General features: G+C 37.2%; 1 protein-coding gene across 2 annotated transcripts in view; it reads right to left on the reverse strand.

The window, feature by feature from the left end:
* LOC139144580 (ERO1-like protein beta) overlaps window positions 1-19,402 on the reverse strand; it is a 306,244-nt gene that overhangs the window by 29,716 nt on the left and 257,126 nt on the right. Inside the window, exons 12-13 of one of the 2 annotated variants that reach the window (XM_070715305.1) lie at window positions 15,587-15,702; window positions 1,565-3,745 (exon numbers count right to left, since the gene is read on the reverse strand). In XM_070715305.1, the coding sequence (XP_070571406.1) occupies window positions 3,685-3,745; window positions 15,587-15,702 (177 nt within the window). In that variant the 3' untranslated portion in view covers window positions 1,565-3,684. Of the gene's footprint in view, window positions 1-1,564; window positions 3,746-15,586; window positions 15,703-19,402 lie in introns of those variants that run through there. The other variant, XM_070715304.1, reaches the window with a different exon arrangement.

Consider the following 19,402-nt stretch of genomic DNA (forward strand, 5'->3'; position numbering starts at 1 on the left):
AGTGCTAAATATTAATTGGATGCATTTTATAGGTCATCTTGCTTCTGACTTGAGATAAGAAAATTGTTCAAGATGGTTGTTGTTTTGACAACTGAGAAGTTTCACTGTACATATAAAGTTGAGCAAGTCCAATGGTTAAATTTTTTTGTGACAAAAATGCTGTTATTGGGATATTTTAGTGGCATCTTTGGCCAAAAATGTTTCTGGTCAGGTCTTTCTTTAAAAAATGGTGCGGCGACGCGAATTTTTTTATTTTTTTTTTCCCCCTCAAGGGAGGGAGGAGGGTCAGTTTTATAGTTTTATCAATATAATCATATACCCATACTGTTCATGCAGTCACTGATCATGCGCCCCAAAGAATTTTCTCTTTCTCTTCAGCCATTTTGGTTTGTTGTCATAGCAATCAGAACGTAGATTGCCGAGGCCGCCGGCCACAAAACAGGAAAAAAAAAGGGTGGCGTGCTGTTGTTCAAGTGACCAGAAACATTTCTTTATTTTTTTGGCCTTACCGACACAGATACCAGAATCACTAAAGAAACCATATCATTACAGTCTCATAGGCACATTCCTATTCAGTAAGAAATGGCCATTTTTGCATGGTGTCACTCAAGTTTTGCTGGACCACTGCATTCTGCACAGGAGGGGTGGCATGCTGAAACCAAATTTGACAGACCTTACAATTAATCCAAAATGAAAATAGAGAAAATATATCATCAAAAGTTACAGCTACTGGCCCTTTAATTACACAGTATCTGTTTTGATCAAGAAAATATCCATTTGTGTGAATTTAAGTTACCCGGTAGTCGAGACAGACTAAATCACCGATCAAGCAAAGCATGTTGTGACTGTACCGCATGGCCAGCCTTATTAATCTCATTACACATTCACGCAATTTGATAGCACGTGATTGAGTTTTGACAGGCATCATATACCAATGGCAAATTAAAAACGAGACAAAACGAGGCAAGGGCACGGCCACGCATCCATGTGCATTTATATCAGGCATATCTTTGTTTAAACTGATGGCACATGATTATGTCTTGAAATCCATCAAAAGAAAGGGCCAATCAAAAGCCAAATACTGTAGAGGCAGCAAAATCTGTCATCTAGCCATGAACTGACAATTGTATGTGTACGTGCATGAGGCTATTATAGCACACTAGCTGAAGCGCAAACTGTCCACTTTGAGAGTGACTTACTATGGTGTAATCGTACACATTGTTTTTGGCTTTGTATACAATCCTTTCCCTCAATACTCAATCACTTGTCTCCTAACTGGAAAGGTGCACTAAAACAATGTTTTTAATAGCAGAATTCCTGTTCTGTGTACACACAGCTTGGAATTGTTATTCAGTTGATCTTCGGCATTGTTCAGCACTGGTTGGTTATCATGCCCAGATGACAGATAGCAAAATTTTTTTCATACATTGGGGAAAATCTGACAGTTCTTGTGGTGGCTCAGCCAATGTCACTTGAAATTACATTTAGTTTCCATTGGGTGCTTGTTCATCACACGAATGTTCATCACTGGCGAATTTATCACTTCAGAAGATATACAAATCCATTAAAAGGTGAAACAGCTTCAAAAAACTGCAGCCAAATTTAATCTTTACTTCCTCAACAACGCACTCAGGGAATGTGGTAAGGCAAAAATTACAAAACTCAACATTTAAACATTGGATGAACATTGTACAAGAAATACATTTTGCAAGATGTAGTTTATCTTTGTGAGTAGAGATATACATGGACTTTTCTTGTTCAAATCAAGAAAGCCAGGATTACACAAACTTGTTGGTGAAAAAAGAATTATCTCGATTAGTTGTGTATTTTGGACATTGTATTGCAAAGTGAAATTCATTCTCGATAAAAGAATTACAATGTTTGCAGAATCTTTCATTTGCAGGAACTTTTCGAATTTACCTTCTACCCAATGCTATTCAGCGGTTGTGAGCTGAAATTCTTAGTTTTGTTAGGCACTTCCTATAGGTAAATGATTTCATATCTAACAAATATTTTTCAATTTCAAAATTTGTCTTAAATAGTCTGTAAGTTCGGAGCTTATTCTTCTGTATTCCATACTTCCTTGTATCATTAAGAATATCTCTCAGCCATGTTTGTTCATAAATTTCACAAACAATCATATACATTATTAACTGTGGACTGGATATTGCAAATAGAAGTCCATATATCACTCCCACTGTAAGAGTTCAATATTCTTTGTGTATAATTGGACCAATCTGAATTCAACCTGGAGGATGTGTGAGCAGACCTCAGTAAGATGTCATCTGATAAAACCAAGCTATTTGGTACCATTGGTCCCTGTAAAACTGAGACCGTGCTTTGCCCAACGTCTATTTTGCTGTAGCCGATATCTCATCCACACCTGGCAATGGCATTCTCATGGCAATTGCTAAAGCTTTGAAAGTGTGAGCATCAACTGTAGCCTACTCAATTTAATGATGTTACATTGTTTAGTACAAAAGACACTGACTATACGAAAAAAGAAACAATGGCTGCCATGAAAATCTAGTTGAAAGTGAGGTACAGTTTCATTAGTCTGGTTCCCTGACCCATTTCCCCGGTAGAGGGCGTGGGGAAATATAGGGTCAGGTACAGGGTAGCCATCTTGAACAGAATTTTGTTCAAGATGGCGGAAGTTAGTCACCTGACAGAACATGCTACAACAAATATGGCTGCTACCATGAAAACGCCGGTCAAAAGTCGACTGGGTCAGAATTATGTTCGAACACTGGTATCCCAACCAAAAACATTGGCACATGAGATGGGAAACATAAACTGAAAGGATTAATCCAGAAGTATGGGGAAATAGAGGTGATTGAAGGCTGGCTGTGATATCGCAGCAGTACTTGTTGCTGTATCAAACGCGCTAGGGTCATTGAGGTCATCGCCGACTGTGACGTGACCCCAATGACCCAAGCACGTTCGATACACGCCACAAGTAATGCTGCGATATCACAGCTAATTGAAATCAAACTTTGTTGGAACTGTGAACGACGATTGATTTCGATGGATAGAATGGTGTCCGAATTTCGTGAAAAATGCCAGGCATCATGTCGACGTTCTAAAAGTACTAAGAGGTGTGCTAAATCACAGTGGCTAAATCATGGAGGTAGAAAGTCTTTCTTTCTACCTCCACGGCTTTGTGGTACAAACAAGAAGTTGGTGTCAAGTGAGCCTGAAAGTGCGAAACCCAAGAAAGATGAGAAAAAGTTACAAGTGTTACTTTCATCTAATCACAGCTTGTTTTATTTTAACCAAATAGCGTCCATGTTAACATTAGCCGGTACCTGACCCTATATTTCCCAATGCCCTCTACCGGGGAAATGGGTCAGGGAACCAGACTACAGTTTCATAAGATATTGGATAGGTTATTGGGCTGGTTGATGGCAAAAGTGAATATCAGTCCCGCAGTTGACTATAGATATATTAGTTTCAACAATTTGACACAAGCTAGTTGAAATCATGCAAGGTCACAAATATTGCTCATGTACAATTGCCCTACAATGTTCTAACATTAATGCTGTTATATTGGCATGGCATAGACACTGTAATGTTATGCCTTGTGTAAGTACAGGTGATTCATTTCATTCTGATGGCTAAATACAGCAATTCTCTGGAATCCAATCAGTAAGACAGTCTATTCTATATTCATTGTTAGTATCTTCATATCTTGCTTTTAAGTTTTCTTCGGATGACTTCAACATCCTTAATACTGCTGGATAATCTGACAGAAAAATATGAAAACATAACGAGTATGAATTTTCACCTGTGAATTTTTCTAACAGTATCATATCATTCTGTTCACTTTGCTACAAACATTTGTGACGACTGGCACAATCCCTTCAGGCATGACATTGTTCTTGTGTTTTCTACACCTAAAACTCGATGGCTTAAACAATATACATGTATCTATTCAACTAATTAACTTTAAGCTAAACATTTGAACTTTATTTTTTGTGTATGCCTCACTTTAATTAAAAAAATACCGTCAAGGACACTTTGTGCTCACGTTCGGTTTGAATTGGTCCATTCAAGAAATATTTAAAGGGACATTAGCTGCAACTTTTGACTAATTTTTCACTACTCTGTTTCAATGTATCAGCTACAGAATTTTACTATAATCCGATCATCATAACCAATGCCTGTTGTCCTGCTTGCCAGCACAGCCTGTATATGTGAAATGACCATTGTTATTGTTGATAAATGTATTTTAGTCCGGACCTGAATACGAAATTTAAACAATAACAATGCAGATTATACTCATATAGGGTATATTTATGAGCTAAATATCAGGAACTTCTCCATGGTTCAGTGATTCAAACCAGATAGTGCAGATGATACAAAGAAACAAACAAATAAAAAAGTGACCAAAGTAACAGCTAATGGATCTTTAAACCAGAAAAAACAAGAATAACAAAAGCAAAAAAGGTCTGCAACTTATGTACTGGAGGTCATCTTTAATAACATGCATATCAACTTCTACAGCAATGGGACAAGCAGATCATTAATACATAAGCAAATGTCAACATAAAAATCAGCCAGAGAAAGCTTGCCAAAAGTAAAGGTAGGAGAGTGGGGAAAAAATAAAGAGTGGGGAAAAATGTAAAAAGGATCTGGTAAAACAGTAATGCTACCTCATCAATCTTCCAGACCCTACCTCCTGAATATCAAATGTTCCACCCCTTGGTATTGACCATGTTTACTTAGCTACAATAGCCAGATGGAAGAAAATGTATGTACAACCTTGGGAATTTTTTAATTAATGCTAAGAGTGCTATCATTCAAATGTAAACAGTATTTTAGTAATTAGTTACAGATACAAATTTGCAGTAAGCTGAACATTCGTTACATGCTAACAGATCATTTTTGAATGACGCACTTCCCTTACAAGTCTCTGCCACTATATCATGTACATAGAACGATCTGGTCTTGAAATCAATGCGTGTGTAAATAGGTCAAGCAAGTTAGTCATGTGACTAAGTTATATAAAAAATGCCTAGGGTCATCTCAAATTAGAGAATCTAAAATATGAAATCTATTTTTTTATCATTTTTGTTGCCCAAAAGAGTGTGGAACTCTCTGATACTTCCATTCAGTGCATCTTCCATGTTTCTAGTATTCACCTAGTCCAAAACGCAGGATTGGTGTACCTTCCAAACATACATACCGGCATATACCGTATATAACTAAAATCTATTAGTTAAAAATAGCGTCAATGACACTTTACTCACATTTGGTTACATGTGGCAAGCCAGAATGAGTGTATATATGATATTCAACACGCTTCTATTTACCTTAGCTTGTGATATTCATAGTCAGGTGCATTTGAACAAACTTTGATACACCGTCCATTGAAGTATGGAGGTAGTTGGCAACTTGCAGAGGTTGATCACTTACAGTTACACAATACCATGCAACCTAGTACATCATAACTAGTGATAAAATCAGCCATACCAAACTAAACGTGTCCCTTATAATATAATATTGTAATGCATAAAATTAATGAAGACAATATTTGGTCTCTCTTCGGTCCATATAGTTGCACAATCAAAACTAAGGTAAGATGTAATAATGGGCATTTTACCTTCCACTGTTAATGAAGCTGCCACACCTACATGATAATGGTATGTCCCAAACTGCCACCAAGTTAAACAAGCATTGCAGTCCAGGTATGTAAGGGTAGCTCAAACCCCCAACTGGGACCGCCAACTGGGACTCCCAGATGGCTTAAAATGCACTCTGGGACCGGTCCCAGTTGGCCTCTAGGACCGGTCCCAGAAGCGAACTGGGACTGGTCCCAGTTGGCCTCCAGGACCGGTCCCAGAAGCGAACTTGGACCGGTCCCAGAAGCATAGCTCGACGTAACTGGGACCATTTTGCGGGGAAACACACTTGTATCGAATGAACTGTAATGACGAAACCATAGTATAGGAAAGAAGTTTCCCATCCCACTATATGCCTTTGGTAGCAATTGTATGCACTTGTTTTATTCATATTCTCTGTGCTGTTGTGAAAATTATGTATGTTTTTCTCCCAGTTTCATTCCAGGACAGTCAGGTCTCATTTCAATTCTGGGACTCGTAGTTCCATAGAGCTATGACAGACATACAGACTGAAATAGAAAACACTGAGACAGCATATGCTACATATAGCTACTCACTGTCAATATAGTTTTGAAGCAGTGCATGTTGTTGACTTGTATATTCAAAACCCTTTGTCTTAAAATGTAATGGGACTATTATCACCTCATTGATGTCAGATTTTTTTCTCGCTTAACAATTACTATGTTCAGACAGGGAAAAATTGAAACGCTTCTGCAACACTATTTGTGATTTGTAAACACAGGGGATTAATAGATTGAGTCCGCTTGCGTCCACATACACAAAATTAAGCCATTGTTTTGATGTTTAAGACGTCTTAATGCGCCCTCTCGAGTTCAAAAGGTGTGTATGGCCAAGCATTGTTTGTAACAAGATGAACGTCGTACTGGCTGTAAAGAATGTGAAAGAGGCTCCCCATCTAACTATCCAAAATGTTTTTGTGTCGAGTTTGTGTTTTATTCGTTTCTAAAATGTGTTCCTACATTCTTATCCGACTGTTTGTGTTAATAAAAATGTTTGTTTTGCCTCGCCATAAGCTTTCCCCAAACAAACAAAATTACCGTACACACTAATCCAATATCCGAGGCGAAACAAACATTTTTATTAACACAAACAATCGGATAAACGAATCAAACACAAACTTAATAACTCAATCGAATATTTTTGTTCCCAATTTATAAATTATAGACAACTTCAATTCTCGGTTTATGGCATTTTTTGTCGACCGTTAAAGTCTTTTCATCTTCAATATTCCATTCTAATTTCACCTACGGTATATAATATCCTAACCTCCTGTGACTTTCCTTCTAAACGTTGATTTGCCTTGTGCACCAAAAGAGATGCTGTATTTTATGCCAAACGATGAAAAAATATATGAAGAAATAACCATGTATCAGTCAGTACGGCAGGCGAAACCGGGACGGCCATACCGATTAGGGACAGAGCAGAGTAAATCGAAACGCAAACGGGGTGTTATTATAGGAAAGGCGGTGACTTATTTTAAAGCTGAATAAAATGCTGTCTCTGGTTGTGTAAGTCTGTTGATCGAAATATATATTTTGTTCCCAGTTGATTAATCATGGGGGATGGCAATCTAGATATCCCCTTTATGGTTCAATATTTACTGACTCGTTCCCTCTCATTTTTGTCAATCGATGAAAGCATTTTCGTCTTCCACATTCAATATTACTTTGACCGATGTTACATCCTGACCTATACTGTCATTAGTTTTGACCAACGTACAAAGGCGTTGCTCATGCGTCTGGTTGATGAGATATTTTGCAAATCGGTGAAGAAATGGGGGCCCGGGAGACATCGATGTCAGTCTTTCTGGACTGTTTACATGTAGCTTAGGGGATATCAAAGGAGATGAATCAGTTAGTTGAATAAAACATAACTTTTCGGACTTATTTTATGTCAATTTTGTCAATGTCGGACTTTGATACGATTGAGAAACCAGAATCACCTACAGAGATGTCTGTATTAAACACGGACGCACAATTGGGAATAGTTTGTTGTGCTACTGTCGGTCTCGGTCGTGGTGTCTCTCCCATAAAATTTCGAAGCTATAGGTCTACACTTGTCGTTTCGATTCACAGGTAGCGGTACACCAATGACCAGATATTGTACCATTCTTAAAACAAATCTCAGCAATTTTACGACACTGCACTATTTGCCATCGTGTCTCCCCGTGAACGTACTTGAACCTACATACGTGACCATTGTTTTACTGTGCCCATTAGAGTGTAAACCCCTGCTCGTTCCCAGCAGAATACTTTCTAAAGTTCTGTACATCAGTGAACACTGTGTGTATAACCCCTAAACCTAGTTTAATTCAATTATGGAAAGGTATTAAAGAATAAAGGTTCCTTACAGTTGCTAAAATTACGAGAAAAACGGCATTTTTTACTCGAATAGAATAGTCCTATCTACAAGCGCTATTGTTTTAAGGTTCCAAGACAAGAAATTCACCTTTTTTAAGCTAACGATTCTCTTGTGATTAATAAGCTTAGAACCCCTGTAAATTATATACTTTTAAAAAGCCTAGATATATGGGAACTTTTTTGTTACCATAGGGTCACCATTGTTTACATAACTATCACATGACATTAAATTTGCATAACCTTTCAAAAATCGGTTTTCGTAACGTTTTGTTTCAATGCTTTGAGATATGTGGCTGAAATTTGTGGGAGTGCAAGCTGTCCTAAGGATCTTCCAAAGTGTGTCTCAGAATTTTTTTAGACATCCTAAAACAATTTTTATGCAAGAAAAACTTCAACAGTGGCGAATTCAACCCTATATAATTTCTTTAAAATTGTGCTAAAAAAGACTAAGCAAGATATAAAAAATCTGAGACACTCTTTGGAAGAGCGGTGTTGCAGCTTGCATTCCAGCAAGTTTGAGTCAGATATTTTGAAGTATTGATACAAAACATAGGGAAAACCAATTTTCGAAAGGTTATGCAAATTACCTATCATGTGATAGTTACGTAAAGAATTGTGAGACTGTGGTTACCAAAATGTTGCCCCCATATCTAGGCTTTCAGAAAATGTATAATTTACAGGGGTTCTGAGCTTATTTAGTACCAGAGAACTGTTTGATTAAAATGGTCAATTTCTTGTCTTGGAACCTTAAATCACGTCCAGGGTGTGCTGTTGATTTTCATTCTTTCGTGCGGTCAAATAAAAGGATATGTGCTCCAAACGAATGAAATTATTCGTTTGGAGCACATATCCTTTCATTTGACCGCTCTGCGGGACTCTTCTGGATATGTGTTTTGGATGAAAAGAACTCTACAGTGAAAGACATAAACTCTGACGGTGATAGGTATACAATATTGGTTCGATGTGCGAAGATATGCAGATTACAAGTTATTTTAGAAGTTCTCAAAACCAGTAAAAATAATTCTGCGCGCCACTTATTGATAGTTTCTTCTTGTGAACGTCCTTGAATCCATGACCGCGACCATTGTTTTCGAAGTGTTCGACGGTTGATGATCGGTAGATTAATGAAGATATATGTTACTGATCTATCATGTGATTGTTTAATAGCATGGGACGGTAATAGACGGTGTTGTCTCGGTGTAGAGGCGATACAGCGAAATTCCACGGCCCAAGGGAGCGTACATCGCATGGTTTCTCACAACGAACGAGCCGTCGGTTTCCATAGCGTGAAATCCGGCCTCACCATGTCTTCACGGTAAAATTCATATAATTGCCATACCGCGAAGTTCCCTGTGCATTTCAATATGTCTGTTTGGAAGCAAAAGCGCCAGTGACATTCGATCGAAGGTGATGAACTTTCTCCAGGCCGTGACATGTCACCAGTTACGAACTTTACCGGTTTTTGATACGAAAGATGCAATATATTATCAGCGTTGTTTACGTTGTGTTTTGAGTCTGATGTCGAATATAACAGGAAAACACTAACGATAAGAGTGACGATAGAGACCATGCCCGATACGGAAAAATTGACATCAACTACTTGCATTGAGCAGTGACCTGAAACTTCAGACTGATATATAAATGTCGACAATATAAAACATTGAAATGCCGTAGAGAGAGAGAGAGAGGGAGAGAGAGGTTTATGCTGTCGCGAACTGACTAAACTCTTTTGGATATGACTTCGAAAAGGTACACCTACTTTCCAGAAATTCGACTTATCTTATTATAAAGAGTAGAACAAATCCAAAAGTGTTGGTTGAAGAATCTTCAGATGTTGGTTTTCTAAAGTTAGATAATACTTACAAAAATATGGTCGTCATAGTCTTCTCTTAAAAACTATTATCTTCAACACCACGTTTCTTATGATCGGTGATGTCATTTTTTATTATTTTTACAAACTTTCAATGCATCAAACGCCATAAGACTATTACAATATATTTCCAAGGGCTGGCACACGATGTCAACTTACGTGTCGTCCGTCGAGCGGCCGGTGGCAGTGTCACAGATTGTTCCGTCTGTAATCGTGCCCACTTTGATTTTGATGTGACACCAACATGCGTTTGACGATTTTTGTTACCTAATTTGTCGACCTCACAAAATTTCACAGTCCATGCTTTGAAGCAGTCTCAACATGGCAAACATGTCTCGCTAAAATTTCATCCTCGTCGTTCCAAATTAAATTCGGCCACTAAATTATTTCGGCAGTTTTAATTTCCTATTAATTCAACGTTTTTCAAATCGTATTTATTTTTTTCTGGTCGAATTGATAGGGTTTTTGGTAGCAAGCTTATCTCTTCGTCGGACCAGTATACCGCGAGATGTAGTACTGTGTTTGGCAGCCATGGCGAAAGTGAATATTGTTGGTTGTTGTTGTTGTATGTTACAAATACCTGTCGCGTGAGGGCGTTTGAAACGCTTCTGAAGCGGCTCAGTCTGTCCACACAGCGATTTGCCGATAGAGTTAATCCCTACAACGGCTCTGGTCGGGCCGACTAAACCGTCTCAAATCTGAAACGCTTCAGAACCACTTCGGAGTGTCCACACATAACTTTTATGTCAGTATGGCCCAGAACCGTTTCAGAGGCGTTTCAATGGCCTGTGTATGAACGGCATAAATGAAATGATTCTGCTGTACCAGTACATGCATGCACTAATAGTTGCCCCTCTCCTTTTTATGTATCTGTTCAGAAATATAACTAGATCCAAATTAAGATATCACTCATATTCTGCAAATGAACTGCAATTCTATCAAAACACAGCGAGTTTTCGTTAAATGTTTTGTTTGCTGTTTATAATGTAAATTTGAACGCCTCGATGAGTTACTTGTCTTGCACAGTTATTTTCATCTCCTTTTTTCATCTGATTCAGTACACAGTCTCTCTATCAACGTGATCCGTGCAGTAAGATTTCAACACACAACCATAGCACAGGACTTACTAGTGCTAAGAACGAGTACATCGCAGTAAGGCCAAAGTAATCAAATTCTTTGTTAAGCGCCCACTCAAATGTTTCAAAACATGAGCGGGAAGGCAGTACCAAAACACATACAAGAAAATCAGAACACACGTTATATTTTCTTGATTATTTCCATGTAACAACATAAGTTTCTATACAAAAATCATCAGAAACTTCCTTTCATTGTGATCATCATAAGTTGTACTATAAAATGTGAAATTTTGTAAACAAACTATTGTAGGCAGGAAAGCTACTCAGTAAAATCCTATTCAAACCATTGGCAGTAGAAAAACCCTAGTTTGTGCACACAGATGCAAAACAAAGAATTAAATTACTTTGGCCTTAGTTGGGATCTATTAAATGAGGATACCTATAATTATGGCAGAGTAAAAAGATGAAAACATTGACAGATTGTTAGTATGAAGTACCAGTAACTGGTTTTTTTTCATAGTGGTCCCAGTTAACGAATTGGAAGTGTCTCTGAAGTGTACTGGGACTGATCCTGGAGGCCAATTAAGAGCAGTCCTAGAGTTAATTTTGAAGCCAACTGGGACTGGTCCTGGAAGCCAACTGGGACCAGTCCTGGAAGCCAACTGGGACCGGTCCCAGAGCCAACTGGGAGTCCCAGTTAGCGGTCCCAGTTAGGGGTTTGAGCTACCCTTACATACCTGATTGCAGTGACATAGACAAATGGGGAAATTTCCAAACACAAACATGTAGCAAGAAGCCTGAAGCATCAGATATGTACATCTGTTTTAAAGCTAGTCTAACCGACTTTCAAAGCATCAAACCAGGAATTTGTGTAGAAGCCATTACTTGACTTACACAGACAAGCAATTCCATAAATGTACAATATGACAATGGAAAATGACAAAATCCTTTCAAATCAAAGTTGGAACATTTTTTTCACACAAAATTGTCATATTTACATCCACAGTTGTAAGAGTTTGTAACTAATAACCTGACCTTGTTGGATTAAGCAGCAAAGTTTACTGACTTTACAGATGACACTTATCATGAATATACTTATATTACCCTGCATCTTGAAAATGAAAGGGTGGTTGTATACAAGATCTGTACACCATAACTTCTTTTAGATTCACTCATAGCGACTTCCATACAACACTTTTTGTACAATGTGGTATGTTAGCTGCCTTGCCAAGATGATCTGACCAATTTTTATTTACCAAGTTTTCACTTTTGTTGCTCAGTAGCATTTTAGTAACCCTGACTTCATTTGAACAAATACTTATTTACAGTTGAGCATGTACTGTACATGTATCTACCACAAATACACAGGTAAAATGTGCAGCAATTCTCAATCTTTTGCAACTAGACCAGGGATGACTTCAAGAATATCATATTTGGCATTTAAAAAAAAAATAAAATATGCAAAACATGGTACTCCAAAACTTCTTTTAAACACAACATATAGATAGCTCCATGCAAATTTTTTTGTAAAACAGAGTGTCAGCTGCACTGCAAACTTCTGTCTTCCAATTGCTCATGTTTACTTATAAAACCAATATGTCACAGGGGTGATGGCACTGAGATCAACCTTTCAAATCCTGACCTGACTTGGAATCTTCAACTGAGATGCAGTGCATTGTAAAATGTGTGCACAAAGACATGGGGGTGGACCATTTGATATCGGGGGGGGGGGGGGGGGGGGGGGGGGGGGGGGGGGGGGAGGGGTCTGAAGATTGATGAGGTTGCATCATTTTATACCTGATCCACTGTACAGTATTTTTTCCACTCTTCCACCTTTTCTTCCAGTCAAGCCTTTACTGGCAGATTCTTTTTTCACTGATATTTGCTTGGAATCTTTTTTTTTTTCTGAAAATCATCCAGATCCATCCCATCAGGATATCAAATGGTCCACCCTTTTATATCAACAATGTTTATTTAAAGAGATACTGTGACAGGAAGTGTAAGAGCTATTTATAACCCTGATACTCTCAAACATTGAAAAAAGTTTGGAATATTTGTTGGAAACCAAACCTGCTAAATCCCCTTCAGCTGTGCTTTCTAATGATTCTTTTACCACATTTTAACACCTAAAACAGTTTACCATATGAAATGCTCACAAAATCACCACATTATGTATTCTTAGTTCCTGTAGGTATAAATCGCCAAAAATTAGAAAATATTTTCACAAATATTTATTAATTTTCCTCATATCAACACAACATGAATAAGTTATGGAATCAATACTGCGGATTATTTCTGTAAGTTTTTTTCCATCAAAAAATTAGGAAGCTTCATAAAAATAGGAAATTGAAGACGTTTCTCTGAAAATTTAAAACATGCGACCTAGCAGCTGATAGAGCTCCTTCGTGTTATGTAGAGAATAACTTTTTGCGACATATGTTGATGAAGGTGGAAATCTTTGGCAGCACACTTCAGGTCAGCCAGACCAAAATGGCAAATATAGCTGCAAAAATATGTAATTCAAGAAGATATAATTCGAACTTAAAAATTAAGATCATACATAGGAAAATTTCTACTCAATATCAAAGCTATTAAAAAGATTTTGAGAAACAAATTTTTTGACCAAAATAGCAAAAATGGGCCCAAAAATACAAAATTGCAGATTTCGTCCTAATTTCAATATATCATATTAAGATAAATCCTACAAACCTGTATACCAAACATCAAAGATATCAAATAAGTAGTTTTTGAGAAATACATTTTTTGACCAAAAATGACAAAAATTGCCCAAAAAATACAAAATTCCAAATTTCATAAGAATTTGAATACATCACATTTTGATCAACCTTATGAACCTGTATACCAAATACCAAAGGCATCAGATGAGTAGTTTTTAGAGAAAAAAAATTTTGACCAAAAATTGGGAAAATTGCCCAAAATTACAAATACTAAAAATTCACTACAATTTTTACAAACTTGACTGAGGTCATCCTGAGGAATATGGATACCAACTTTCAAAGCAATTGGACAAGCTGTTTCAGAAAAAAAAAAATTTTTTACTAAAAACTGAAAAAAATTACCCAAAAAAACAAACAGGCAAATATCATCCACAGTTGTACACACATATTTTAGAATACCTAAAGGAACCTACATACTAAGTTTCAACCAAATCTGACCAATGGTTACAGAGTTTTAGCAATTTGCAGGGTTTTTCCTTTTTTCCCCCTCATTTGCATTTTTTTGACACTGACAAGTTCATTTGAACAAATTCACATCTCCACCCCTAGGTGCACCTGTACACCAAATACTAAGACAGTAGGTTCTGCCGTTTAACTGTTTTTGATGTGGACGGACATACATACATACATACATACATACATACATACATACATACACACAGACACATGTAAATGAGATGCAAATGAAATGATTCACCTTATTCGCATATGATAAGCTCTCTTTGGTATACCAAATGAGAGCTAAAAAGGGGGTCAACGATTTCCCATATCTATCTAACTGCTGATCTGCTTGGCAGCATTTAAACAAATTAGAACTTTGAACATGGTCTAAACATCTGAACCAAATAAATATCAACCAAGTCTGTTCAGCAGTTTTTGACTTTTTGTTGTTTACAGAAATTGTTACTGTCCTACGTCAACTCAATCCAACCTCATCACATGACCTACGGTCATTATGTTAAAAACCGTACTAATTAACTTGAACATATATGTTAAAAGACACATGTTAAAAGAAATAAGTTATTGAAGGAAAAATGTAACTGTCTTTTAATGCTGACCTGTAGTAATCCACATGACCAATATAGCAATCTCCAAGACAACACTGCGTTTCTATGCTTATTCCCTTGACAATTGCCTGCAGCCACAGCTTGAGATTCACCAAGATTCACTGATTCCTGAGACTCACTTATTAAGTTTGTTTGCATTCAAAACCTTGAAGTAACCAGTATTGTCTTGCATTGTGTATAGAAATGGCTGGAGAAACCAATCCCTTAAGATGATATGATCCATAATGCAACATGTCGATATCTCATGAGGCCATGAGGGGCTATACCTTCAACAAGGTACCCAGTGCACACAGAGCGAGCAAACACAAAGCAAATACAGCTAAAACGTCAGCTCAGTAGTCTGTAATAGGTCACAGTCAACTAAGTAACCTTGAAGAAAGGTTTAACATGCAGTTGCCGAGTGCCTTTTGATTTTTGTCACAGCTCAAAACACCTCTCCTACACCTCAACCTGAACCATGAACATCCCCATATGTTTATCTGAACACAAGGAGGTTGACGGACAGAACGTCATTTCATACCGTTTTTGTTGCTGGAATACCTTCTCTATCTATAAATAGACAAGAAGCTAAAAACTACAAGTCAAATAACAATTCATTTTGAATGGATGAAACTTCTTGGACAATTATCCTGTCAAAAACACACATCGCCCATAACATCCCCGTTAAGTACAATGGGAAGTGCAAGAATCTGACGGAAGTCAGGGTCCATCAAAGGGCTATGTTATTGAGCATACAATGCAGAAATACATTACAGTTGCTGTTGAAGATCTGTGTAAACAAACTTGGTAGATTTCATTAAGCTAAAATAATGAATACCTTGCTTGCTTACCTGCCAAATGCATTCAGTAAAGAAACAATCTCAGTTCTTTTGAGTCTGAAGTCTCTATTGTGAAAGTGTTTGTCATCAGAGAAGAGAATTTTCAAAGCTGTTCCCATTCCTTGAGTCTACACAGACAATAGAAAGAAAAAAGATTAAGATGTGTCCTCCTTCACTCACATGCATAACATCAATATATTCCTTCAATAAAATTTCAAAGATTTCTCATTCAGATAATACAACATCAACTCTGCTATGTCACAAGAAAAAAGAACTATTTATGTTTTTCATCACCAATGAATCATGCACCCAGGCCCTCAATTAGACCTAGAATAGCTGCTGGAGGTAGCAACCATTGGACCCTGAGGTCTACATGAAGAGACAAAGTAAATGTTAAATTGAGAGAACATTCGAAAGATTTATTTCACTCTGTGGACTCTACATGATTGGTATTTTTCACTTCTAGCTGTTGTAATAAATTGAATGTCATCAAGCCATGAGGTGGCGTTGTTTCTCAGATCATTCTTTTTTTTATTCTTTTGAGTAAATAGCTAAGAAAAGCACGCATATAAAACCCTACCAGGCCTGAGGTGCAGTTGTTTCAGATATTCCCCATCCAAGAACAAGTTGAACAGTTTTGATTTTTCATGGTAAAAATTGCTATTGCAAATGCAGTACAAGGAATCTATATCCTATATGCTACAATACCGGTATATGCTACCCAAACCCATATGCTACCATATATGCTATCCGCTTCATTACAGAGAGCTACAACGTCACATCTCAACCCCTGCATCTACCTGTACACCAAATACTGACATGGTAGCTTAGGCAGTATGGGAGCTCTTGCATGTGACGGACATACATCCGCACATACATACATACATACAGACAACAGATGCCACCGACTCACCATATACATGTAAGCTCTTTTTTGGTATTTATATGAATACCAAATATGAGCTAAAAATATACAAATTTGGGGATTTCAAAATACTTTGAGTTGAAGATTTATCTAATAACATGCCTTGGAACTTTTATACCAAATTACAAAGCTAGAAGTGGTTTTTGAGAACAAGTTTTCTAGACCGAAATTGACAAAATTGTCTAAAAATGCAAAATTGCATATTTCAGGACAATTTCCATATTTCCCTGTCATTGCTGAACATCTTTATACCAAATAAAATTGCTGTCTGTCCAGCGGTTTTAAAGAACAGGTCATTGACAATGACATAGTCCCCACTTGTAATAGGAGTATTATTCTTGATGGGGCAGGGAAATGTGGTCATTAAGAAGTATCACTTGAGTGTATATGTTGAGATCTATGGGCACATATGTCTATGTCGTTGTTCCCAATTTGAAACACACGAGGCATGTCTAAGTTATGGTTCTAAATCAGGAAAAAAGATCGGACCTCTAGCTGTATTGGCCAGCCATGAAATACATATGCAAATAATAAATGAGGTACAAGATGTGACATCTTATGGTCTAATATCCTATCAAAATTAGAGGGTATAGAACTTGTGGTTACTGAGTTATGCATATATATGTATAATCAAGGTCAAAGGTCATCGAGGTCATGTGACATTTTGAAAAAAAATTGTATTGCTAATTAACCCCTATATGCCAAAAATCAGACCTCTAGCTCTATTCACTTGCCCAGAATTAGATGTGTGCATAATTAATGAGGTAAAGCATGTGTTGTCATAAGGTCTCCCATCCTACTAAATATAAAGGACATAGCACTTCTGGTTACTTATTTATTGACATAAACGTATATTTTAGGTAAAAGGTCATCAAGGTCACATATTTTGTCAAAAAACTTCTATCCTGTAGTTATCCCTATATACCAAAAATTAGACATCCAGCTGTTTTGGCTTGTTCAAAATTAGATATGTGCATAATTAATGAGGTACAGTATGTGGCGTCATAAGGTCTCCCAACATACCAAATATGAAAGGTGTACCACTTGTGGTTACTGAGTTATGGACAAATATGTATATTTCAGGTCAAAGGTCACCAAAGTCACGTGACTTTTGTCAAAAAAAAAAATTGTATTGCTAAGTTATCCCTATATACCAAAAATCAGACCTCTAGCTCTATTGGCTCGCTCAAAATTAGATATGCACATAATTAATGAGGTACAACATGTGGCTTCATAAGGTGTCCCATGTGCAGCACTTGTGGTTACTGAGTAATGGACAAATATGTATATTTGAGGTCAAAGGTCACTGAGGTCACGTGATATTTTGTCATAAAAAATTGTATTGCTAAGTTATCCCTATATACCAAAAATCAGACCTCTAGCTCTATTGGCTCGCTCAAAATTAGATATGTGCATAATTAATGAGGTACAATATGTTGCGTCATAAGGTATCCCATCATACTATATATGAAGGGTGTAGCACTTGTGGTTACTGAGTTATGGACAAATATGTATATTTGAGGTCAAAGGTCACTGAGGTCACGTGACATGTCAAAATATCTGAGATATCTGCGTGAACTGATGGACGAACGGATGGACGAACGGACGGACATGACCCAATCTATAAGCCCCCTGGGCTTCATCCGTGAGGACTAAAAACTGTGTCACTCCATCCTTTTTGCAATATGACAACGATGAGAAACTTAAATTTTTATTTTTTTTGGCCTTATACATGGGAGTCTATTGAGAAGTGACTTATACATGGGAGTCTATGGAGATGTAAACTAAAAAGTCCTCTAACACGCCAAATTTGATTGCATTGTGAAACAAATCGACGTGCACCTGTATGGGATAGGGTACTATCCTTGTGCAAAGTTTGAAAGAAATTGACCAGGGCATGTCTGAGATATCTGCGTGAATGGACGGACGGACGGACGCGACCAAACCTATAAGTCCCCCCAGACGATGTCCGTAGGCACTAAAAAAAGATTTTTTTTACGATTTTTTGACCAAAAATGACAAAAATTGCCCCAAACTAATTTTACAAATTTTGTCGTAATTTCAACAAATTAGAAGGGTAACACCCTTGCAAACATCCATCCAAAAATTTGAGAGCAATTGGGCCAGCGGTTTCAGAGAAGAATAATTTTTACTTAAAATGAGAAAAATCTCAAAAAAAAATTCAGCAACAATACAAATTCAAGATACCTTCACGATATACATAAAACTGTATAAGGTCCACCTGCGGTACTTGCAGACTAATTTTACAGCAATCAAAACACAGGTTCTTGAGTTATTAATTTTTGAGCATTTGACCGCTTGGGACTTTTTAATGCGTATTGTCTGTCGAAGTGACACACACGCACACAAAAATGTGCAAAAAAAATTCTGCAACAATGTAGCATTGCGTGTACAGATATGGTGATCCCAGGGCATACGGCAGTCTTACGTAAATATTATCGGTTCCACCAATAATGTGTACCCTGATTGGAAAGATGCGCGCAATTTTAAAACTGTACTCTTTTCCAACTGTAACATCAGGCAGTTCATATTTCTAAAATAGAAATGACATCACTGATCACAAAGAAACGTGATGTTGAAAAGAAATACACCACGATATAACCTGACGTACAAAATGCTGGAAATGTAAGTATGTTTTCTTTCTTATAGCTAAAGGTCTATTTGTTGAACAATATTTAAGTTCTGAAGCAATAATAAAAACTACAGCTTACGTTAAATATTTTCCCATGTGCGAAACTTTACGTCATGGTTTAACATGACAGCTTTTTGCCATACAAATTTCTGCGAGAGCGTTTGCCAGCTTAATGAGTTAGTGGGTGTGTGTGTCAATATGTACTGACTGATAAACAGTGAATTTTAAATTTGACACCTAAACCAAGTTT

Source organism: Ptychodera flava, chromosome 11 (genome assembly GCF_041260155.1).
Source record: "Ptychodera flava strain L36383 chromosome 11, AS_Pfla_20210202, whole genome shotgun sequence".
NCBI lineage: Eukaryota > Metazoa > Hemichordata > Enteropneusta > Ptychoderidae > Ptychodera > Ptychodera flava.